The sequence below is a fragment of the Electrophorus electricus genome, chromosome 16 (assembly GCF_013358815.1).
Source record: "Electrophorus electricus isolate fEleEle1 chromosome 16, fEleEle1.pri, whole genome shotgun sequence".
Lineage (NCBI taxonomy): Eukaryota > Metazoa > Chordata > Actinopteri > Gymnotiformes > Gymnotidae > Electrophorus > Electrophorus electricus.
The window spans coordinates 7,886,319-7,911,375 of NC_049550.1; the positions used below are offsets into that span (position 1 = coordinate 7,886,319).

Below are 25,057 nucleotides of genomic sequence, written 5' to 3' on the forward strand. Positions count from 1 at the left end.
AGAACATAGAGAAGAGAGTCAGGGACAGAAGCTAAATGTTAAAGCTGAAGTAAAAGCAAGATCAGTCAAAAAATGGGACATGGAGAAGTAAAGAACAAGAGGAACAGAGCAGGAAAAACAAAAAAACAAATTACGGTGCTGAAAATATAAGTATTGAGGAGGACCTGCAAAGAAGTGAAGCTGAAAATGGCTAAAAGGTGTTCGGATGACTAGCTCTCACTAGATCAAAAAACATCACCACAGATAAAGAAGTAAACTGCCAAATAGGGGAAAACATGTCCTCTAATGTTTTCAGAGTTTTGCTTGGAGTAAATTTGGAGTTTGCTTTCAAATTATTGAACAAGGAAAATTAGATGATCTAATTTTTTTTTATTCTTTGCCCGGCCTGAATTCTAGTGTCTTTCTGTTTATAATTCATTGTTATTAAGCAATTTGTATTATTGAATATACTGTCTGTTATTTTCCAAGGGACAGAAGAGAAACCTTCCTCATTGTGTGTAGCAGACCAAAGTAAAGCAACAAAATGATCAGCATTTTCAGTGCACTATGTGCGGCTGATGCTTTGGACATGGCTGCTGGCATTACAGAAAATCTCAATGTAATTCATTATGAGACACAACTTCCCAGAATGCAGATGTTACCAAGTAATCTATTGACACGCTTGCTTTTGTCAAAGTGTATGACATCTGAGACATGTCACCTTCACAGACAAAACGTGATGCCATCTGTTTTTAATAGAGAAATACCGTGCGTACAATATGATAAAAGCTGCGTGCCAAGCCAGCATACTGGGTCATTCTTCAGCCCATTGACACACTTTTTTTTCCCCTCACAGGCAGCTGATGGGATGATAGAAGTTTTGATTGAGAATTCAAAATGAAGAAGTACACAAAAGAATGGTGGATTATGTTTAAATAGGAAGCCACACAAAATGTTGCAGCATTAAAGATTTCATATATACATGTATCTCTCGTTCCTTTCTCAATTCAGCAGCTCCACTGATATTCTTAATTAAACTTTTCAGCACTATTTGCAAAAAGAAAGGCACTTGATATTTTTGTGAATATGTAATGTGTACTTCTACAATGTTTTTATGTTATTACCTCTGAGTAAAAGGCCATAAATTTATATCATTATACATTCTCAGACGAGACCTTTGTTAACAGACCTAGCACTTCTGGTGGGAGTTAATCAGTGGCCTCAGAGGAAATATCAGTGTAACATCACAAAACTGTTCAGATGCCTGCGGATGAAAGTAACAGTAATGAAAGTTTTAATTTCAGTAAGAGAACCAGAATCGTAATAGCAAGATGAGCAAAACCAGTACAAAAAGAATACCAAGTCTATAGACTCAACCAAGACCATAGGCACAGCAAAAAAAACAGTGTTAAGGGTCAAAAAACAGAATATCAAAATACTGTTAAGGGTAAAGCAAAGACAAAATCCAAAGAGTGAAACAGGGTCAGAACAAATCAACAGGTAACCGAAAGAACCATTGGGAATGCACTAGAGAAACCGTGGGAATGCTTTCTTTCACCTTTAAAAGAGGACATCACTAGGCTACTGAGGTCCGACTTAAAGAATGCATTCACTGATGAATTTGACGGTATAAAGTTTAAGTTATAGGCTGACATGGAGAAAGTGGTTAACAGTATTGCTCTGCTTTGCACTGATGTGAACACTATGAAAAGGTTCATTAGGGACATGGAGCACAGACCTTGCACATGTTCTGATGAAGTTACCACCTTGCAAATGTCCAAAAAGTAGCCAGCTCACAGGAAAAAATGTCTTGACATGGAAGGATGAATGAGGAGCTCTAACATTCGCATACTGAACCAGCTCGAACTCTTACGTCACTGTTGGGCCCGAACTTTCCTATCACCATTCCGAAAATTGGAAAAAGAAGTCCTGCACATGGAGAGGGAGATGATGGTCGTTACGTGGTAATGCAGCCTTCAAGAAAGGCATCCAGGCAGCAAACCTCAAGTCCTTGTGGCCAAGCTACACTATTATCAGGACAGCATCGAGATTTTGCACCAAGCCAGAAAAGCTGGCCAAAAACTGGCCAGTATACCAGTGATTCTCGCTAACATTTAAGCACCAGTTAGAAGAGCTCATTTGCTTCATGATTCGCCTAGATCACGTTTAATCAAAAACAGAGTCCTGGTGTCACAACGCCCTCATACAAGTCCTCAAAGTCTCATCGACGTAGGATCTTGTCATCGCTACACACTAATGCCTCATTACTGAGAACTCATAGAGCGTGACCGTCAGTCAGATGTTATGATCTGTGCCTCTTTCTGATTGTCCTGTGAGAAGAGGCTTAGCAGGCTCTACATGGTGGCATCTGCCACTGCGCCAAGCCTGAGGAATATTCACAACCATTCAGTCGATATGCGCTGACCCGTGGGACAGCATGTGGTCTCCAAGTCATTTCTAATGTCTGTTGCATTGCACTGCCCTAATTCTCTCTGTTTCAGCATTCATTAATCGACTCTGGTGCTGTAGGAAACTTCACCCAAGCCCAGCTCGCGCACCTACTGGGCAGTTCAGAAGAATCCCTAAACACCCCCACAAGACCGTCAGCCCTGCAAAGAGAGAGCGAGTGGGGGAGAGTGTTGTCTCTTCCGACGTCTCAAGACGCATCCGGATAGACTTCAGTGTGCTGCACTCTGAAATCAGTTCATTCTTTGTTATTGACTCATGACTATTTAGTTATTATAGGGCTCCCCTGTGTGGGATAAATGATGCCAATCACTGCCACATTTCCATAACCACCAGGTTATTGCAATTTATGGGCAGAAAGTTCAACAAACAGGAGAAAGGTAAATCACGGTTGGATTTAAACAGGAAGAAAACAAAAACAGCACTTCAACCCCTTTAGCTTTTGCTAATGTCTAAGCAGAAGGCATCCTGCATTTAACAGTAAATAATTACAGTTATCATCATAAAGAAAACCTCTGGAAGAGCCAGGCTTAAAATGGTTATCAAACGTACTGCAACGGATTATTTTTGTATTAAGTTTGCACAAAGCTATGTGAAACTAATTGATACTGTGTAACATTTTGAAAGTAAAATGGAAGCTCTTCCAAAGTAAAATAAATAAATAAATGCCATTTTTAAAAGTCTACAATATCAAACTGGGTGGGCACAAATATGGGCTGCACTGCATTTAATGTTCCCTTTACCCCCATTTTTAATAAGAATATTTTTAAAGATGAGAACTGAGCCTTTTCCTATACACAACAAAGGATATGAAGTCATTAGGGTTTGTGCACATGTAACTTAGTCCTGTATGTTCCTCTTTGAGTAGGGCTTTCCACTTTCAGGTGAAACACTTCTTGTGATTTTGTTTTGTTTTTGTTAACATTCATGCTGCTGCAAGATGTAGAAGATGTAAAGCTTTGTTAGGAAGTACAATTCTGAGAGGAAATCACTGGGAAATAGAAAAAAAACCCACTTTAAATTACCTTCCCACCATAAGCCTTGGAATAAATGATTTGGCCCAATTCACAAGTGTCTCAAACAGTTAATGAGAACTTGCCCCATTCACATATTTTCCCATATTTATAAACTTGTCTTAGTTATATACAAAATGGAAAAGTGGTCCAATTCCAATTAGGCCTAGACTGCCCTTGTCCAAAGTACTCTGATTTTGAGTGAGGAATTTTTATCAAACTCCACATTATATTTTGATGAATGATACCTAGGACATTTAATGTTGCTCAAGTTCTAACTGAAGGATCCCATTCAACTGTCAGAGGATGCCCTCAAGCATCCCTGGTAAGAGGGCCTAGCAGTTTAACACAGGGCTTATACAGAGAATGTTGAATAACTATGCAGTTTAATCTGTCTGGACAGCTTCTCACACAAATTACGCTTACATTTATGGCATTTAGCTGACACTTTTATCCAAAGCAACTTACAATCATGGCTGAGTACAACTTTGAACAACTGAAGGTTAAGGGCCTTGCTCAGGGGCCCAACAGTGGCAACTTGGCAGTGGTGGGGCTTGAACTGGCAACCTTCTTATAACAAGTTAAATACCACTGAGTTACCACTGCCCCTATAACTACAAAAACCTTATATACATATATACAATATACAAAAGGCACATGTTAGAATTTTATTATTAGATCAGCAACCGGTACCTTGATTATTACAGCAAGAAATGAGCAAGACGTAGGTTCTTTGATAGTCAAATTTCATCGTCCTCTTTCAGGTGATTTGAGGAAGGGACATCTTACTCAGACTACAGATGGGGTTAGAGCAGGCCCTTCAGCAAATCTGTTGGCGCAGCAATACATGCCTTTGTACTGTTCATGTTAATATAATTGAATGTTGTATCACAGATGCATGAATTAACATGGGATAAAATTTAACATGGACTTTTGATTGTAGTTAAACAAGTTTAAGTAGAAAGTGCTTTTGGTCATTTTATATATAGTAACATCAATCAGAATCAGATATTTCTCCAGCTTCACCCTGAAAGTAACTTTTTTCATCACGTTTGATTACTTAGTTGTGTGTCTGAGTCAAAGAATCCACTCATATTATTTTAATCTTCCTCATGGTATCTTGTTATAGAGCACCAGTTTGAAGAAGATAAATGCAGTGAGAGCTAGCCAGGCTAAAGTACAGCCTCTACTCTACTTAATCTTCATCTCTGTTTAACTTGTACCTGGAACCTGTAGCTCGAAGCATTTTTTTAAGATAAAACTTTTTTTCAAAATTTTGCAAACAAACTTGAAATGAATTGGCTCTCTGTATTTAGTATTAAACACTTGACAACATAAATATTTGACATTTAACATTAGATATTTGACATGTTATGCAGCTACATGTTTAAGTACTCTTTCCAAACATGCTATAGAAAATGTTACTTTTGTTAGGTACTGTGCTTTATAATAATCATTTATTGTAACATGCCAATATGTCATGACATCTTTTATATTGTGAAAAAAACGAGAAATAATAATAATTAAAAATACCAGTACCCAACTTTATTTCATAATATTAAAATCAAATTATTCCACACTTATATTCAGGAGATTTGTGACAACTCAAATAACAACACAGCGATATAAATCTGTATTCCCAAGTTCTTTTATATTCTAAATTATATTAGAACAGTGTTATTGCATCTTGTATCTACAGTAGAATAGCAGTGATGTACAGGTTATCTTTCAGTGTGCAGTGAATGGACTAGCCTGGTTTGCTTTTGTAGCCTTGTGAAATGCCAGAATGTTGTGGTTGTAATGGTAACACACAAGTAACATCAGGCATATACAATTCACATATTATATGCTGTTTAATGTTCATTATTTATACATTATACCCAATTTCATCTGATACAAATCTCCTTACTCTCTGACTGAATGTCTGAGATGCTAGCTAAATGACCTAACTAGTTAGCTAGCTAAAGCTCAGCTCCTGGAGAATTATCTACCCCAAGACGTCAAATCCACTCAAGGTTTCTTCCTACTGAGGGAGTTTTGTTACCAATGGTTGCTTTTGGGGGCTTAGGCTTTCAGGTCAGGTTTTTTGTGGTTGTTTTTGTTTTTACAATACATTCATGCAAGATCACTTTGAGAAAGTGTTGTGAATCAAGTTAGCTTTACGTTATGTAAAGCTTTCAGTCATCGCTTGTCACTAATATACTTGTGCAGCAAAGTCAAAAAGTCAAAAGCTATGAGTTGATTGCAATAAATAATTGAATGTATGCTCTAAATTATTGAATGTTTGTTTTTGAGTTGTGTAAATTCTATTAAAAACTGATTGCTCACAAAGTTCCCTGAAAACTGACTTCCAAGTGAACCCAAGTACCATATCTTAAAATAAATTGGAAATATTTTATTATTATTATTATGTAAGGTCAAGCCACAAATGCATGCCATGAACACTGTGGAATGAAGGGCAACACTATGCACTTCTCTTAACCAATAAAATAATGGTTAATATCACAAGTATGCCAATATATTTGTACCTATATTATGAATGTAAGTACAAATGACAATGTAAGTACAAATGTAAAGTATAAATAGTATGGACTGGTGTTCTGATCCGTTAATTAGTAAAATTGAACTTATATTGAACTTCCTATACTGTAGTTGTTGTATCTGTATTACTTTATAATTATTCATGAAGAACACAACAGCCATACGACATTCTGTGAAATGCTCTGCCCTACGCTACCAGCAAGGCAACAAAAATAATGCATCAATTAACTAAAAAAGTGTGATTTCAACTTAATCATAACTAAGTAGCAGAACTTTTTTTTTATTAAAAGAACATTTTTTCATTTTAATTGGGAACATGGTATGATAGCCACATGATATCATTATAAGCAACATAATTAACCATGTTGGTGATTTCAATCTTCTCTAGCTAGCTAAAGGTTGCTAAAATTTGACAGAAAGTCAGTGCAAGTTATAGTTAATATATGATGGCACGTAAGTTATCTATCTGTCTTGATCCCTTGGCATCAGCCCTTATATGCCAGCAAGGCAACAAAATTTACAAAAGATAAAGACTAAGTAAGTAGTAACACTTTGCTGAGCTAAAAAACCTCTTAGTAATAATTGGAAAATAACCACATGGATAAGTTCAGCAACGTCATAACCTCGATAACGTCATGTTGGACCAGCACAGCTACTGGGATGTATATAATGAATCTGCAATTTTTATATATAATTTTTAATTTTATATATATATAATTTTTAATTCTATAATTTATATGTAATTATTTATATATATATATATATATATATATATATATATATATATATATATATATATATATATATATAAGAGCGAGAGAGAGAGAGAGAGAGAGAGAGAGAGAGAGAGAGAGAGAGAGAGAGAGAGAGAGAAATATTAAAAATTGTAGTGAAGTACACAAGGTTTCAGAGAAACAGGATGTTTCAGACAGAGGCCCTTCATTAGCTGTAAATTAGTTTGAATTAGTTTCTCACCTTGAATCTTCTTCAGATATATATATATTCCCTCTGTTTCTCTGGAAACTGTACTTCACTACAATTTTTAATATCTTTACCAGATATATATAAATTAAAATGTTAGATTAGATCAGACCTTGCCCATCAGGGCTCAGTTAATATAAGATGCAGGATAGGGTACTTGCTATTTGAGTCATTTTAAGTTTAACTGTCATTTAAGAGTTCATATTTGGTATATTTTTAAGCTATTATTGATCTGATCAAGAGAAAAAGTCTTTAATACAGAGGCATATGGAAGCATATACCATCATACATTTTGGTGTCGTGCACAAAAATCATACACTCGGTAATATAAAGAGTAAACTTTCACATGTCAAATCAAACTTTATTCTCATCCCTCTCATCACAAAGCAGTTCTGGAAAAGGCGCTAATACACGTAAAGCATGGTGAAATGGAATTTTGGTGTATTTAGGAAGAAACATTAAACCATCCACTTTCTGGCCCAGTGTTTTTCCTGATCGGGTATACATATGTCCAGCAGCGGCACTGTGACCTTCTACAACTTGAGACCTGCCTTTTGTTCGTTCTCTGTCTTTCCCTCTCACCCTCTCTCTCTCTTCTGTTCTGTCCTCATGTTCATGAGGCCACATTCACCTGCATAAATAAAAAATACTCTCCGTTAAACAAAATTCTTAAAACCTTACATTTTCATGTGCTCGGCTGCATCACAGCAAACAGCATAATAGATAATATATAAAAGTACATGAATCAGTGAGTCGGTAAACGGACTACACAACAATAGACTATACAACAAACAATACAATAAACTATACAAACAAGATATGCAGGAAATTAAACACTTAAAAGGAGAAAATGCACTTTTCTTAATGTAACATTAAATATTTGATGCTGTGTAAAGCAGATTGTATTGTAAAGCGCATAGACAGTGTGTCTTCTGCATGAGAAATAAAGTGCCTGCATAAAAATGAGGAGCAGGTAGAGATCAAGAGTAGCAGTCTGTCCTCAGCTAGCCATTAGGCAGCTCTGCCGGCCTATGGGATGAGTTGCACTTCACTGCAGCCTTGTTTCAGGCAAAACGTCTGGGAATAGCAGCAGTGAAAGAGATCATTACTAAAGGAACTGAAGGAAGGATATAAGTAAACATACAGAGCCTTTAGCTTCAAACAAACTGAGAGCGTAGCCTTACGTAACAGTTTCCAGAGGGCAGGTCTAATCTAATGACTAGTCAAGAAAGCAGGGGTGACGAGCTGAGGGCGAGAGTCCAGTGCAGTTTTGGTATTTTATGGAACCCCCACCCCAATGTAAGAATCCAGCCATGCAGAGCCTGAACTCCCCACCTCAGCCAATCTCGCTAGTTCCATGAGCATATGTGAGGATTACAGAGACTGTGCTGATGGTTTCATGCTAGTGACTGGCCTTCAGCGAGTACTAGGGAAGAGGCAGTAGACAAACAGCATAAATTCATCCTGAAAGCTATCAGTGCAGATAAGGACATTAACAAACGATAACCATAGATGATATAAAACTGAGCAGTTCAAGATATGCAAAGAAAGTTGGAAATGTTGCTTCTGTTGGAAGTGAATACAAACATCTATAAACTACCATAGTAAGAACAGCACGCTTACAACAACCATGTGGTTCTACTGCACTTTGTCCAGATAGACTGAATTAATTGTAATAGTGGACCAATAAAGTTTTTGTCTATCCAGGTTACTTACTAAGCTGTTTGTCTGTAATTCATAGGCTAGGTGTGATGTTTTATATGTGTGGCACTTTAGACTCAAAACTGACTTTATTGTTTACTAGCCTTAAGTCTATAGAAGCAGTTGAACCTAAAATACTCTTTCTTTTGTTTTTTTTTTCACTCCTGCCGCATATATGATTGTGTGCTCATGTATAATTCAGTTTAAGTCTTAAACGCCAGTGATTAACCGATTACTAGGAGGTTTAGTATGAACAGGAATTCATGCCAAATTGAAATGCAATCACGACAGTGGAAAAATATGAAAGGCACATTGCATTACCTTTAAATAGCAACATGAAGAATAAGCACAAGAATCTGAGAACCGAATACAATCCACTTTGAAATGTAAACGAGACATAACTATATTGCCTTCCACTTCAAAAGTACATGCCTCATTGAAATGCAATCATTACAAGGAATGAGATTGCGTTTAAGCAATGACATGCGAGAAATGTTCCAAAATCATTGATTTACCGTCGCTCAATCTCTTAACAGAAAAACAATATGTGAGTTTGTGTCTAATGAATGAAATGCTGAATTCGTGTCAGGGCTGAGTGCAAACCACCTTGAAATGTATTCGGCTTGCAATTATACTGCATTCCACTGTGTGCTGCTGTGAACATATCAAAAACAAAACACAATGCACACCTTTGCATTTTAGTCAGGAACAGTAAGGAGTTCACGCCTCAGTGAAATGTAATAATATCCTCACGGTCACGTAATTTCGTCTTCACACGAGTCGTGCAGATATCACGTAAGCGCACCTAAGTGTTAAAAATGCCTTACATAGTCTCCAGATGAAACTCACTGAGCTTACGGTAAAAAGAGGGATAAGAGAAACCATTACAAGCAAGCATCGCGTGTCCGAATCTTTTGAGACCTTCCTTTCTCCACTCACTACACCGAAGCCAGTAATTTATTTATTTGGTGTCCTAATGGCTCACTCAGTCGCTGTCACACACTGCGCGGCCTATTTCCATCGGTCCAGTTTCCTCTGCATTATCAGTGAAAAGGAAACGCTCCGCATGGCCCTTGTGCTGAGCCCGCTTTCCCTGCGTCTTTAATAGCCTCCCAAACACAAGCGCTAACAAGTGACGGGAGCGTTTACCGCACTCGTCCCGTTTTGCACTGAGCTCGGCAAGTCCTAATGGAGAAAGCTAGAATTCGAATAATGGAGGCTAGTCCTACAACCACTACTACCTGGAACTGATTTTGCAGTTGTTTTCTGTTGTTGTTTCTTTTCCTTCTTTCTTTCCCTGGGGTGAACGTTCGTAGATTGGGGGGGGGGGGGGGTAAGGGCGATTTCAAAAAATCGGGCGCCACAAAGGCGTGCTCGACAGGTGCATTTACTTGTTCGTCAAAGCCCTTTAAGTTCAAGCAAAACATCTGGACTGGCAGTTTCACTTTACAGTCCATATATGTCTAGATGGACAACAACTGAAAGGAAAAAAGCCCGAATGCCTGAACCACACAGAACTCTTTGGTAGCCATGAGAATGCACCGCACAGCAACACGGCGCCACCACAACTCCTCACTACGGGGGTTGAAGAATTCAGGCATTTATGTTAATTTCTCACATCACGTCATGAGAAAACAATAAAGGACTCACTGGGCTTTTTCAACTATTGTCATTTGGCTGTCCAGAGACCTGGTGTAGGAGGGTTGGAGCGTCCCTGCTCTGGACTGCTGGCTTCAGCTGGACACTATTCCTGCTCTCAGTCCACCACTGTCAGTCCTCAGTGACTAACAGACTAGACGTTTTACTGGCAGCGGAAAACACAAAGCTAAACATTTAGCTCACAGGATAACGTTAGTATTTGCCAGGTTTTGCTAGCTACCTAACCGACTAATGCTAGCTTGCTAACGCGTTTTTCAGATATGCCTCCTCTAATTATACATTTGTTACCGAAATCAATCACACAAAGGGAACGGTGTTTTAACCTTAAGACAAAAGCTTACTGCACAAATTCGGATGCCCCACAGCTTGTGAGGTATTTAAGGGTGGTAATGTGGGGCTTGTGTGTGGATGGAAGCTGTTAATTCTCCCAGTGGATTATGGTTTCCAGTGGTAGATCTATTCATTGATTGTGCTGCTTGATAAGATGATGCCTTTCAGGAGCTAGTTTCACCAGCCTACCTGCTGTTGGCTTGCTCGTTAGTGTGAAACCTATGTGTGTGTGTGTGTGTGTGTGTGAGAGAGAGAGAGAGAGAGAGAGAGAGAGAGAGAGAGAGAGAGAATCAAACTGGAAAAACAGCGTTGTCATACACAGATCGTCCCCTGCCTTTCTGATTTTAATACTAAGACATGTTAAACTACATATAGTGTACACTTAAGCAAGTGCAATGAAAAGCTCATCATTCATGTGTGATTAGTATGTAAGGGGTACTGCTGTTTATTTGAAACTCAGTGGAACAAGTAACCTGTCCAGTATTTTAACATACATGTGCATGGAAGCATATGTAGACTAACACAGGAGCTAGAGTTCACAAGTCCTTACAATGTCTGTGCATGCAAACACACACACACACACACACACACACACACACACACACACACACACACACACACACACACACACTCACCACTACCATGAATGTAGCTTGTTAACATCTGCACTCCAGTAACAGCTCTGAAGGATGAGAGAGAGTGAGAGAAAGGGAAGGCAAAAGAGTGAGACCTCCTTAAATGGCAATCACAGCAGAGGGATTGGAGAGGAACAGCCCTGCTGCTCTGCCGTCGTTAACGTGGGTCACTTTTGCCCTGATCGCAACTCAGTCTTATGATCTCTCCCACAACTGTCTGACCGAGGAAATGCACGGGGAAACTGTTCCTAGACCTGTGCAAAAAAAAAAAAAAAATTAAAAATGGTCCATTCTACCAAGAGACATCACAAGGAGGTTAGCGTATCTTGATCCAGCTGGCCCTGCTGTGACACTAAAGAGGACCACCAACCAAAAACTTAATCAAAGATAATTAAAATCACAGGACAAAGAAAAAGAAAGTAACAGAGGCAGGAGAAAAGAAACGAGTCAGAGAGAGAGAGAGAGAGATCATGAGCATGTTAGCTAAATGTTCCCTTAGTCCTGTATGATATGTTTTGATATGGGTAGTGATACACTTTCAACCTAGCACTTTAGTAAACAATGCCCAGATCAGGTGCTGAGACATATGCGTTACAATCCGCAAGTGAGGTGCCTGCATGGTAGAGTTTATCATTTAATTCATTTCACACAGGCTGGAGATGTTTCACAGTACTCTGCGCAACCAGTGTAGAAGATTAAACCCCCCCGCCCCTGCAGAACATGTTGGTGTGACGGGTGGAGGCTAAGCAGGATGCGGGGATGAGTCACGTTGAACAGAAGCCTCACGTTTATTCACATATAACATACACGACGTAGCGCGCAGGCTATTGGGATCATTACCGTACCGTGACAGAGCCCCTCCCCAACGGCATGACTCCTGGTGCGCCAGCCTATCGGGCTGCGCGAGCAGGACAGAGGGTGGGGAAGGACAGGGACCAAGATGACAACAGACACAGGAACGGACACACTAACTGGCACAGGCACAGACACCATATTGTACAAAACGACCGGTACAGACAACGTGACAGGGACAGACAGTGACTAGGACACGTACAACATTATTTAACAAATTAACGAGAATCGCCCCTCGTCGATTTGGGGGCCGGCCACCTCTGCTGTCCTGTCTCAGGAGGCGTTCCAGCCGCCTTGCCCGTCTCTGGAGTGGGCACTGGTGCTGCCTCCTTCCTGCCTTTATGACATGCCTTCACGTATAACATACACGTCGTAGCGCGCAGGCTAATGGGATCAAACACAGACACCACTGACACGTAAACGATAGACATTTATACACGTATACTAACCACACAGGGAGGAGCAGGTGTGAGACACAGAGAGGGCGTGGCCACATTGACGAACACACGAGGAGACAATGTCAAGAGCAAATGTCACAACAGAAAAAGATCAAGGCGTGAAATGGTACCCCCAAATGCATGGTATAAGAGTATTGTGTGGAGCCAGTAGTGCTTACTTATTTATTTATTTTTGCATTAAACATAACCCCACTGGCAGTCATCTGTTCCTGCTTGGATAAACTAAACTTTGAAACTGAAAGTTTTGATCTTGAACTTTGAAAAATACAATGTATTCAAACTAAAAGTGTAGGAAATGTTTTTGTTTTTTTTTCAGTTTGATTAATAAATTTGATTAAATTCTCAAATTCTGTTAAATACACTAGCTTTTTTTATTTTTCATTTTCAGAAATAATTTGAAATTTGAGGTCCTATTACTATTACGTAGTGTCCGCTCCACCAGGACAATCTGCTGCCGCCAGCACACTTTTAAGAAATGTTAGCTATTTTCTCAACAGACACTCTGGAAATGACCCTAAATATTCTAATGATGGGTCATTATTGTAACATAAAAAAGTTGGGGTGGGGAAATTAAGCAAAGGACTAGCATTAAGAAGACTACACACTAATGTTATCAAGCATTGCACTTCCTAAACTGGAAGAACTGCAGAGCTACATCGCTCAGCTGCTACGTCATCACACTGACAGCCTTTCATACATAACTTAGCTGTGTCACGCTCCAACAATAAAAAGAACCGCAAAGGTCATGCTATGTAAACTAACTCTAAGAAAAGGTGACACTAACCGAGCTAATTACATTAAAGAAACGCTCTGTGTGAATACGCTTATGAGGCTCTATGCAGCTGCAGCCACTGTTGAGTTAGTCAACACTCTTACAATGTTAACAAAGAATACAGATTAACGGCATTAAAGGCTCGACACGTGTGGTTGCCCACCAGATCTCTCTTGTGCATTAGCACAATGCCTGGGGGGGGGGGGGGGGGGGGGGCGGGGGGTTAAAAAGGGAGACTTTTCACCTGGAATGGGAGATGTGTGACTTTTCACCTGGTGAATGCTCAAAACTATCCCTGTGAAAAAGTTCGTGCATCTTTGCCCAAAAGAGGTAGCCTAGTTTGGAGCACCATCACCCAATGATGCATTCAACGTTAAAGGACACTTCAAAAAAGTTAGTGATGGAAGCTTCACTAAAGGCTCAAAAATGTATTTATTTATTGCCAGTTCGCTAGAAAAGGAAAACACAAGCTTCTTTTCATGTTAGCCACTTTTTTTTCACGCTGCTTAAAAGTTCACAGATGTTCACAAAAGTTCAAAGAGGCGATCAGAGGTCACAGACAACTTATTATTCAGAGGCTTTAAAAACAAAGATGAAATCAGCCACAAGTAAATTATCACTCGAAGATGCAACTTACCAGCTGTACATTTGATATAATTGGAGGATATAGGGACATGAACAGTTTTTAATATAGCATCGGTCTAACATTTATGCCGGTAGCGCTTTACTTTTTTAGATTTTAAAAGGCACTCTTATTCTTCAAAAGGTTGGTAACTACTGTTGTAAGGAGTGTAAAATACACACACACTAACACTAGTTAATGCTAGTCCTATGCTTAAATTCCAGCTTTGGCAAATTCCCCACCTAAGACTAAAGATTATCCCTTTATGTCCCCGTGTTACAATAATGACCCATCATTAGAATATCTAGGGTCATTTCCAGATTGTCTGTTGAGAAAATAGCTAACATTTCTTATAAGTGTGCTGGCGGCAGCAGATTGTTCTGGTGGAGCGGACACTACGCTCCCTTCACAGAACTGTGAGGAAGTGGGAAATGTCAGACTTTAAAGTGTGGCTGTTGAAGTGCACAATCTGGCGGAGTTTATTGCTCTTGCGCTGCGATTAATGACAAGCGTTGTTTCCTGAAGGCAGCATGAGTGAGGCAACATCCGTAATCCTCCTTGTTATGCTGTAACTCATTATTGTCGGACCCCCTTAATTGATGTCGTGGCCCCCACATCAGATCAAGGCCAAAAGTCTGAAACAAAAAAAAGCAACAACAAAAAAAAATATTTTTTTCCATATTAACAAAACTACAGGCCAGGATTTGGCAATATAATATTCAGCCAAGCAGGAACAGATGACTGCCGGTTGGGTTGTCTTGTGCAAAAACGCAAAATACATTGATAAGCACATTGGATGTATTCCTCTGCTTCATGCCATGAGGATCACAAACTTTACTTGACAAATAAGAGCCAACAAAGTCTGGGAACCTTCCTTCTATTTTAGGGTCAACTGATATCTATAATACTTCAACTTGTGGTTGACTGCAGTTTTTTTTCTCGCTCCAGGCTTTCTCACTCCAGGATCTAACAGCCTGTCCTCATTTTCGCTCTATCCAAGGTCCCAGTACACCTGAACCAAGTCATTATGAATACTGAATAACTGGTGTACTTGCAGGTTAGCACAAAGATGTGGACTGTCTCAAAGATCACAAATTCTGGTTTGATTCACACTGGCTCATAGCATACCAGATTTGGGGATATGATGCCAGTGACGCTTGCGAGTATTTGAGCAGCAGAGTCAGGGGACTGGAAGTGCTTCCTGCAGACGTCTTCACAGCAATCCAAACAAAAGGCGATTCCCTGTCTGCTAACAAAGGCCCTCTGTGTGACCCACTTCCCTGTCCATTCAAAATGCAGCATCCTGTCCCCCGCTGCATCAAAGACACCCTCCTGTCTCCCCGCGCAAAGCCAGCCTGTCGCAGCGTGCAGGTCGTGTCGCAGCGCCGCCGGCCGCTTCAGCCCCAGATGCCGCGCGCAGACGGCGGTACTGCAACACGCCCTTCATGCTAACCACACAGAAGCCCAAGTCGGCTACGTCTCTCTCTGCAGACGAGGCAGGCCACGATTCAGCGATTAATTGCCCTGGATGCGGGGACGGTAAGCCAACCCATGGCGGCGGCACGGGTTCAGGAAACGTCTGCAGTCGCTGCGTCGCCAGTAATAAGCGCGCTGATAGATGGAGCAGCGAGAACAGAAATGGTTCATGAAAGGTGTTTTGTGTTCCAACACGAAGATCCTTGCCGTCTGGCACCTCAGTGAATGCTCAGAAAACTCAGGATGCAGTGAGAATAAAGAAATGGGGAAAGAGAAAGTGAAAATATAGAGCGTCTCTCAGGGGAGGAGCGGGATCATTATGTGCCACGTGCGCCAGCAAACTAAAAATGGCGTTGAGGAAATAAAACATGTTAGTGGTAGAAGGCACGGCAATGGTGGTGCTTTTTTGCTCTGAACTGGCTCCATACGAGCTTATTGGAGAGGGTTTTCATGAAACGTTACAACCAATATGCAGTAGTATGTAATGAGACAAGCTGGGCGTTCTTGGCTGAGAAAGCACAATGCCCACGGCGGTGCACTTCAGCGGACATGGAAAATACGAAGACAGAGGCTATAAGGATAATACGAGATGTTTGTCACTTTTGCACTAATCGGCCTCTAGTATTTGTTTGATATAGATGCACTGAATTAACATGGCATGCAAGAGTTCCGTTACTTTGCCTTTGACGAAAACCTAGCAATGATGCCCGTTTGTTTTCACCAATGTTTTATTAAAGAGGTTTTAGTTGGGTTTGAAGCTCAGCATGCAGGCTGGCTTTCTGCAGTCATCCCACTAGCCGTCGCGGTAGCCACGGGCCATCGCTGAGGCTAGCGGTCTTTTACAAGGTCCTGGGATCCAGACTGCGGCCAGCTCTTGGATCAAAGCAAAGTGAGGCTTGATTTAGGAGTGCTGGAAGCCCCTTTCGTACAAAGGCAAGGCCTCAATCTTGGTGATTTACGAGGAGGCCACATCCAGGCCGTAAACGGCGATAAAACATTATGACAATAGCAAGAGTCAGAGGGCAATGGGCGTTCATGGCACAGTTGCACACTGGGCATTTTAAACCTTTATCTGTTTTTGAAATCAAAGATATATGTATATTTTTGTGGTCAGTCTAAAGAGTATATAAGATACAATTTATGGTACTAAAAGAGGATTACCATTGGATGAATAATATCCACATTATTTATCGGCATGAATGACGTTCATGTTGAAATCTTTCCAAAACAAATCGAAGATGGTGTGACTTTAAATACCAAGGCAAAAGCAATATCTGCAGCAGGATCATGTGAACTTTGAAAAATGTCAAGGCTAGAGGCAATTTGAAGCCTTCCTTTATGATAAGAACCTTACAGTCCACACTTTCAGATATACTGTACCTAAACTCTCTGGAGGTCAATCCTTTATTCTCAATAGGAAAATAATTGACCCTCACATCCTCACTATGGAAACTTTCAGTAGAAATACCTATTAAAGGAGCTTTGCACATAAATCTATAATTTGATATGCAATTCCTAACTGTGAAGACAACTTGGAGGGATTCATTCAACATTTCCCAGGTATTCTGTGGCAGTGAATTTGAGGTGAATTTAATACCTTAGTAAAGTGAGAATGCCCCCACGCTTTAGACAGTGTTAATATCTGAACAGCTGGGTTCGCATGCACACTTTTTTGGTATTCAGATCAAAATCATTCCATTTGAAGATTTCGGTTCAACCTCTTACGTGGGATGTGATTTAATAGGGTCTGGTGTGTACATATATTGTACGCCTTTGATTGGAGCAGCTCTGTGGCATGCACACATAAAGGAACACTGACTGTATACTGCAAGTGGAGTTGGTGGGCTGAATGGTTGCCTTATCCATCAGAAAACCCAAAGAAGACGCGAGGAAGCGGACCCTGTCAACGTAGGCTATGATGCAAACAATAAGGCTGAGTTCTTTAAGGGCTTGAGTGAAAAACCACAGATGCCCAGTGGAGCTTGGAAGACGTAATGTTGAGAAGCGTACATCGCCACACGTTTACATCCAGAGGGAGGGCATGAGCAGAAAGAACACAGGTTAAACAGGCAATCAGTTTAAACCATCTCTCTTAAACCGAATCAATTGGTTTGGGCCTTTGTATTCCGATGGGGGTGATTATATGGAGCATTTTTATTTAGTTTGTGCCTTAAAACCGATTATAATCACAATCAGGCTGTATGTGAATCCAGCTACTGACTCCAGCATCAGTGGAAAGCAGACTGAAGCATAAACAGCTGTGGTGCATATATTGTATATACTTTGTTTATTATTATAGTTTTTAAGCTGCTAAAAATACTAAAGTATGAGAATCACATTTAAAGAGATAGGATCCATGATCCATGAAATACTGATTTTGGCATTTTTGCTCAAAATGACTGCAGATAAGATTTGTGATCTTTCGAAAGTCTTCCTATTACGGTCCTCTTTCAGTTTATAAGCCTATTAAAGTTGCAGCCTATTAAAACATTTGGAAAGAACGAGAGACCAAAATAGCCATGTTCTTCAGTGCTCATTATAACGGTAAATGGACTGAGATGCTTTGTCAGAGAAGACGGTCGCATTAAAGAAACGTTTGTGGGCTCTTACCAAGAATGAGTCATTTCCTTATTGCTGAATGACGCTTAGAAACACACACTCGCATATGCACACTCACACACACACACACAAACACACACACGCACACTCACATTCAATATGTATGGTATGCCTCGGGGTGGGGGGGGGGGCAACATTTATCAAGATGGGAGAAAATTTGAAGAAATGCAATTTATTCCTGATGATGGGAAAACGGTTCGAGACCGAGAGGGAGAGAGAGCAGCAGAGTGAAGTGCCAGAACTGCAGAGTCAGCCGAAGCCCAATTCTCTTATTAAACCACCTTAGAATACACTCTGTCATGCAGAAAGAGTGACATGAGAGACAGACACTGAGAAAGAAGGTGAGGCAGAGGGAGGGAGACATGCCAAATTAAAAGCCGGCCGAATTAACGGAAAACCATGCGAGAGGCGGGGGGACAGGAAAAAAAAAGATGGAGAGAGTACGGGAGTAAGAGAGAGAAAGGGAGGGGACTGGGACGGACAGACTGCTAATGATCGCGGAGAGCGCTCCGTCTCTTTCGGCGCCGAATGAGAGTGACCCCCGCTAATGAAAGCACAAAAACAAACCCAAGGCATTAATAAGAGTGTCAACAAAACTGCTTTACTCATGAATGTGAAATGAGTATAATAGCGTTCCCTTTTTCAAGACTGTTATATTAGAACGCTGAACCAGGAGAGGATGGCAGAGAGAGAGAGAGAGAGAGAGAGAGAGAGAGAGGGAGAAAGTTGAGCTGACAGGTTCTAGCAGGGCATGTTTCTGGCCTGTTTCAGGTTGAACCCTCCTCCGGTGAAGCGGGCCCCGCTGGGACGCTGAGGTGCGATGGCGGGCAGAGCACTCTCCTTCTCCCTAGGGAAGAGTGACGCAGGGATGTTAGGACAGTCGCGCTGGACGGAGGCACTCCAGCGCCAAAACATGCTGCCCTTACCTGGAGAGACCGTGCGCCTCTGGAGAGCTCTGAAGAGCCCCTGCCATTTACAGCGGTAGCATGTGGCATTACATTCTACATTATGATCATACTGTTACATGTAGCAGTAGTGATATTCACTATTGCTACATATACATTTTGGGATACATATATACACTAGTGAGCTCTAAACATGTCATGACTTAAGACTGGCCTGCACTATTCTGAACATTATTTCATTTTGTTGGGTCATTTGTGAGAATTTAATCATGAATTGCATAATACATCAAAACACCCACAGAACATCTGGATGGTCTAACATTGGACAGGACGCCCACAGCGAGCACATGCAAATATAATAATAATCATTTAATTTCTTAGAGAGCTTGGCTGCTTGTTGCAGTTTTTTGTGATATCAGTTTTGCGAATGCCAGTATCACAAAGATGATTAAGAAGCAGCCCTCATCGTGAGATACCTGCATTTCTCACAGGAGGTCTGCAGGACAAGCACTGAATTGTAAATATCTGTACTATCTCGGCTATACAAAACTCTTTATTGCTAAAAAGTCAGTGTATTTTTTGTTTATGTGGAGCTCCAACCTGCCTGGTCACTTGGCACGCAGCAACACCACTTCTGACAGTTATTACGATTGTGATGACAGACTGGACCTGTAATGTCTACAGAACTGAACATGCCAGGATATGTTACACTCATGTTGTTCTCATGTCTGGTTTGTTTGAATGCTTGTTTGTGCATTTCCTTGGTTTTGAGTCCCTCAGTGTCAGTTGTGTGTTAATGCAGCTATAATCTAAACAAATATGGGTAAGCATTGTCACTAAGGAAAACAAACACACACACGAACTCATGTGTACTCACTGCCAATTCTCTCCTTCTCTCTGTGTGAGATACACATGTACGTACACACACACACACACACACACACACACACACACACACACACACACACACACACACACACACACACACACACACACACACACACACACACACACACACACACACACGTGTTCCCAGCAGAGAACATCTGCTGCCACCCGGATCCCTTTCAACTGCTCTCCAGTGATCCTCATCTCTCATTCAGTGTACTGCTAGCACAGGAACTCAAACACTTGCACAAACACATACACACACACACACACACACACACACACTACTGCACACATTACGGTGTAACCCGGCCGATGTTCTCTAAGATGTCACTCTCCATCTTAATTTCTCTGTACCTATTTCTCTCTCGCTGTGTTTGTCCAATATTAAATGGCATCAATTAAAATTCACTGGCTGTGTAATGCGATTTTACACGGGGAGCGATGAAGACATTTGGCAGGAAGCGTGAAACATAAAGACACCCACAGCACGGCTCGGTTCCACCCGCCCCTCCGGACGTGCTCCGGCCACCTTTGTTTCTCTCTCCTCGAATGACTGCAGCTAATTTAGTGCGATGCGCAAGGACTTGAGACTTGCCGACTTTCGATCGTAGCCGTGGACGTCTGTGAAACGTGCTCCTATCAGACCACTGTTCACTTGACTAGTAACGTCAGCATCATCTCCGCCTAATGGCTTCTGACAATGGCAGAATCAAGCCTCGTAATCACAATCCCAGCGTTCTTTGTGTGGAGAGGAGGGACGCAGGGGGGAGGGACCATCGCAAATAACCAAACGAGGAGTTGCGCGCGTTTTGCCTTCTCTACTTCCAGCATGATGAGCTGGGGAAGAGAGGTTAGGCTCCTGCCATCTCGCGCTCCCTTTAGCCAAGTGTTAGAAATGGCTGCGACAGCCGTGGCAATCGCCCTGGGACCCGTGGCGCCGGTGACAACCACAGTGACAAAAACAACGGAATTACAGCGGCACTGTCACCGAACAGGCAGTCTTTTCAATCTGAGCTCCCCAACTGACCCAGGTCCTGGGCTCATTTATTGGGGGGGGGGGGGGGGGGGGTCAAGGGCTAAAGAGTGCCAAGTACCTGACTTAGGCGCGCTCAAAACAACAACAACAACAAAAAACTTTTGCCTTGGCTTTGAGAAGTACCAGCCACAGACAAGTATTAGCTCCCATCTGGTCATTCCAGCCATGATTCATGTTACTTAAACTTGTAGTTTATTATTCAATCATTAATTTCATGGCTACGTCACAGGGCAAGCTTAATTTGCATGTTGATTAAGGTTTGATAACAGACCAAGAGCCTGTGTCTCTCCGCATTAACAGGCAGAACACTGCCATGACACACGTCATCAGAGAGGCAGTGATGAGGGTGTGTCTAAAGTCTTCCACGTGCCCGTGCCGATAAAGGCCAGGATGTGGCTGCTTCACCAACTCTGCCATGGAGGAGACGCTGGGAGAACTGCGTCTGCTTTATATAGCCAAGGCTTCAGCTTGTGAAAGCATGCTACTGGCATTTCACCACTGGAAATTCAGCGATGACCTATAAGTCTGCTCAGGGTTCATGCTATAAATGATCTCTTTCCACACTTGCCTTTAAGAGAGAAAAAAAAATATGTCAACAGTGGCTGGCTGGAAAACATGGCTTAAATGACCATATAGGAAAGGGTTAACATTTATTTGCTGTGTGTCACGTTTGGCCCCTTCTAGCACTCTTATTGTCTGACGTATTTGTTTTACTTCCTTGTTGAGGTTCCGTTCCTAAGTTTCGTTTTCTCCGCCCCTCATGAGTTTCACCTGTGTCTTGTTTAGTGCTCATTAGCCCATGTATTTAATCCCTGTGTTGGTGATTACTGTAATTCCATGTCACTGCAGTGTTCGCGCTTTACGTTTGTCAGTGCAAATCTCTGTAAGTCTTTTCCTCGGCTCACGTAAGTTGTGCTCCTTGTTGTGACCTGCTTGCCATTTTTTTGTCATTGTGTGTTTAGTCCCTTTTAGTTAATCATGTATTCTTGTGATTCACGTATCGGCTCTATGACCCTGGACTGTTCTGATGATTTTGATTCTGGATTTGCCCCTTATAAAATCTCGCTCTTCTCCGCACACGCGTCCGCCTCCTAACCGCTCACCATTACACTGTGACTCATTTTATTAATAAACCAAAGCACTGTCTGTCCAATAAAAACGTCAACTCCCAACCTCTCTGTAATTAAAAAAAAAAAGAAAGAAAAAAAGTGTTACATTTGGTAGTTTACGCTGATCTGAGACCAACTTTGTGGTTTCTTAGCAACAGCACAATCAATTAAAATAGTCTGTGGCTTATTTAGGTGTAATATGTTGTTACTATATGCTGTTGTGCTCTACAATACCATGGCAACCGAGAGGGAACGAGGCTTTATATAGAGGTGCAGACAAACAGCAGCAGCAGCAGTATCAAAAGTATTATTTTTTAAAAACTGATAATGATACTGAGGCTATATTAACACTGTTGGTTCAGACCTGATACAAGGACAGCAATTTCCATTATGCTAAACAGCTTTGGTTTATGACCTGAAATTTTGCACTTGCGCTCAAAATCCTGGTATTACAATGACTACGATCAGATAATGTATTGTTATCATCTCCGAGGTCAAAATATAGGGCTTTTCCTGCATCAGCACGTGATGCCCAGGCGGTAAATGATGATAATGAGTTGGACTGGGCGAGGACTGGTGCTGAAAGTGAACCCTGAAGGGCTGTAGTTCTCCAGGAGCAGGTTCGCCGACCAGCGCCAGCGCTATAGGTCCATGCAGCTCTCGGGCAGGTGCGGCCGCAGAAGCCGAAACATCAGCTGTCCGAAGCTCCACGTCGACAGCGTGTCCCTCAAACCCGCTGGCAAATCGCCGTGTCAAGCCACTGGGGAAGTGTGACCCAGGCGGAAAGGCAACCGGCAGTTGCGTAGTGACGGCATCCTTCTGTAGGTCAAACAGGATCCCGAACCGTTCACCAAGCCTGGCAAATATCCACTGCCCTCCCCGCTGTCTCTTTCCGCTTCCGCGTTGTTTTGTGTCCATTTACACGCTGCTTTGCTCCTCTGCTCATAGCACATGAAACAGAGTTGTTTCTAGAAACTGTTATTAGCTGCATGAACCTGTCCCTTTGTATTTGATCTCAGGGCTGCCGATTGACAGCATGCAGAAGAGTTTGGGCAGCCCCACTCTGCCAACAGATGTACAACAATTACAAAACATGGAGTCTCCTATGGAGAAGCTGATATTGCTGCAGACAAGAATAAATAAACAAGCAAACGAAAAACTCTCATAGAAACTGTATCTTTCTCCTAGTAACAGTCTGAATTATCTTGAGAGATGGAATTATTACAGTGCCATGCTGGCAGTCTCATGTAGAGCTCCCAGTCATGAATAAGAAATAAAGTACAAGTGGTGAATTGAGGTGATGTGAGGGCTCAGCAATACAGTTCATAATCATAAACAGATCATAGTGTGATTTGGGACTAGAATTTGGAATGTGGTTGGGATGAACAAGCGTTTGGGGTTTGATGGGATCAGGGGAAAACGCGTTGGGCCCAGGTCCCGTTGTGTCATGTGATCGGGAAGAAGGCCTGCCCCCAAACCCCACGTCAGCTCAGTCAAGGCGTCATCACGTGCTGCTCCTACTGCGAAAAGAGCTGCTACTTGAAACACTTGAAATGAACGGCAAAGTTATCCGCCGGACCGCAGGGCGATCGGGAAGCAAGGCTGGAACTGGCTGAAGTGCGCAGCAGGGTGACAGTGGGAAGCAAATATCCAGAACAGCCACCGATTCTTCCCCATGACGCAGCCGTACACGGTAATGACACGCCGCCATATGAGCTCTGGCTGTCTGGCGGTGCGTGCCGCCCGTTTCATTCTCGCTGCGCGAGATTTCGACGGAAATCTGCTCCTGAGCCGCTCCCTGCGGGAGCTGAGCAAGACCTAGACATCAGGCGTGCAGCCTCTGCTGCTCCGGACCACCTCCCTCTAGCACTGCGAGGGATGCCGAAATCAGACTGGGATCGTGGCTGGCAGTTGCCGTTCACTGCCACCACTCCAGGCACCTGCTACGACAAGCACCAGGGCAGTCGGTCCTCCCACGCCGGACGGCCAACGGGCCTGTCCGGGGGTGGGTGCGTGGGTCTTACGCTGGGCTCTGAGCCTGTTTTCGCTTCTCCAGTGGGAAACCCAGCCAGGACTGAGTTGGACCACACACACACACAAACTCAGGGAACGTGGCAAGCGCACATACCCGGCTGACGTCAAACGTACACTCGCATCTCAATTTCTACGGCCAAAAAAGACCCCGACCGAGGGCAAGCGAGCCGCGGAGCTGTCTGCCAGCTCCGAACCACCGCGGTCCGCAGAGCCACACGGCTAAAAGCCACCACACTTTGGTTGCGCTTCCCTCGGCGGTGCCGGGCAGAGGGGCGCACGAACAACGCTCCGCACCAGCAGCTGGGACCACGCATGGAGTTAGCTTCCGAACCCTAATATTCTCTCCTCTGCGTTTTGGCTGAGACGGAAACTGGACAGGACGGAGAAGAGCACAGGAGGCCGGATGGGGCAGAGGACCTGAAGTTAGTAAACCAGGAGACGGTGATGTGGATCACGTTACGTTGCAAGGACGGATAAAACAAAGTGGGGAAAAGGATAAGGATGGGAGGATAAAGTGGGAGTCTGGGAGTTACATTTGCCATGCTTGATGGTCTATTTCATTATTTATTTATTTTTCTGTGATGAAACTTTTTTCTTTTTTTTTCTGTTGTAATATCTGACTATACGATTGATATGATATATTCTGATATAACAGTCCGACAGCAGGGTGAAGCTTAAAGGTGGAAAACAACACTAACTGCCATCTCCCACGTCCTTCCCGTTCGTGACTCGAACGTTCTGAAACGTCAGCCTCCTGTCAGTTTGGCCGCAGCACGGAGCCAGTCAGTCACCGCCGAAGGAGAGACAGGTGTGTGCGTTTGTGTTCGTGTGTCTGCACGGTGCTCTTCATCACCTCACATTTCACCCTCACTTTTGAATCTCATAAAAATCCCCCCCACCCCACCCCTTTTCCCTATTGTGTGCAATAATCCCTGCTCCATTTGCATACAATTTGTGGTGAACTCGTCAGCATCTGCA

General features: G+C 42.4%; 1 protein-coding gene across 1 annotated transcript in view; it reads right to left on the reverse strand.

The window, feature by feature from the left end:
* Nucleotides 1–7,356: 7,356 nt before the first annotated feature.
* Nucleotides 7,357–25,057, reverse strand: part of cfap58 (cilia and flagella associated protein 58) — an 85,937-nt gene continuing 68,236 nt past the window's right edge. Inside the window, exons 18-19 of the mRNA XM_027010172.2 lie at nt 18,841–18,951; nt 7,357–7,611 (exon numbers count right to left, since the gene is read on the reverse strand). Coding sequence (XP_026865973.2) covers nt 18,846–18,951 — 106 coding nt within the window. The 3' untranslated portion in view covers nt 7,357–7,611; nt 18,841–18,845. The remainder of the gene's footprint in view (nt 7,612–18,840; nt 18,952–25,057) is intronic.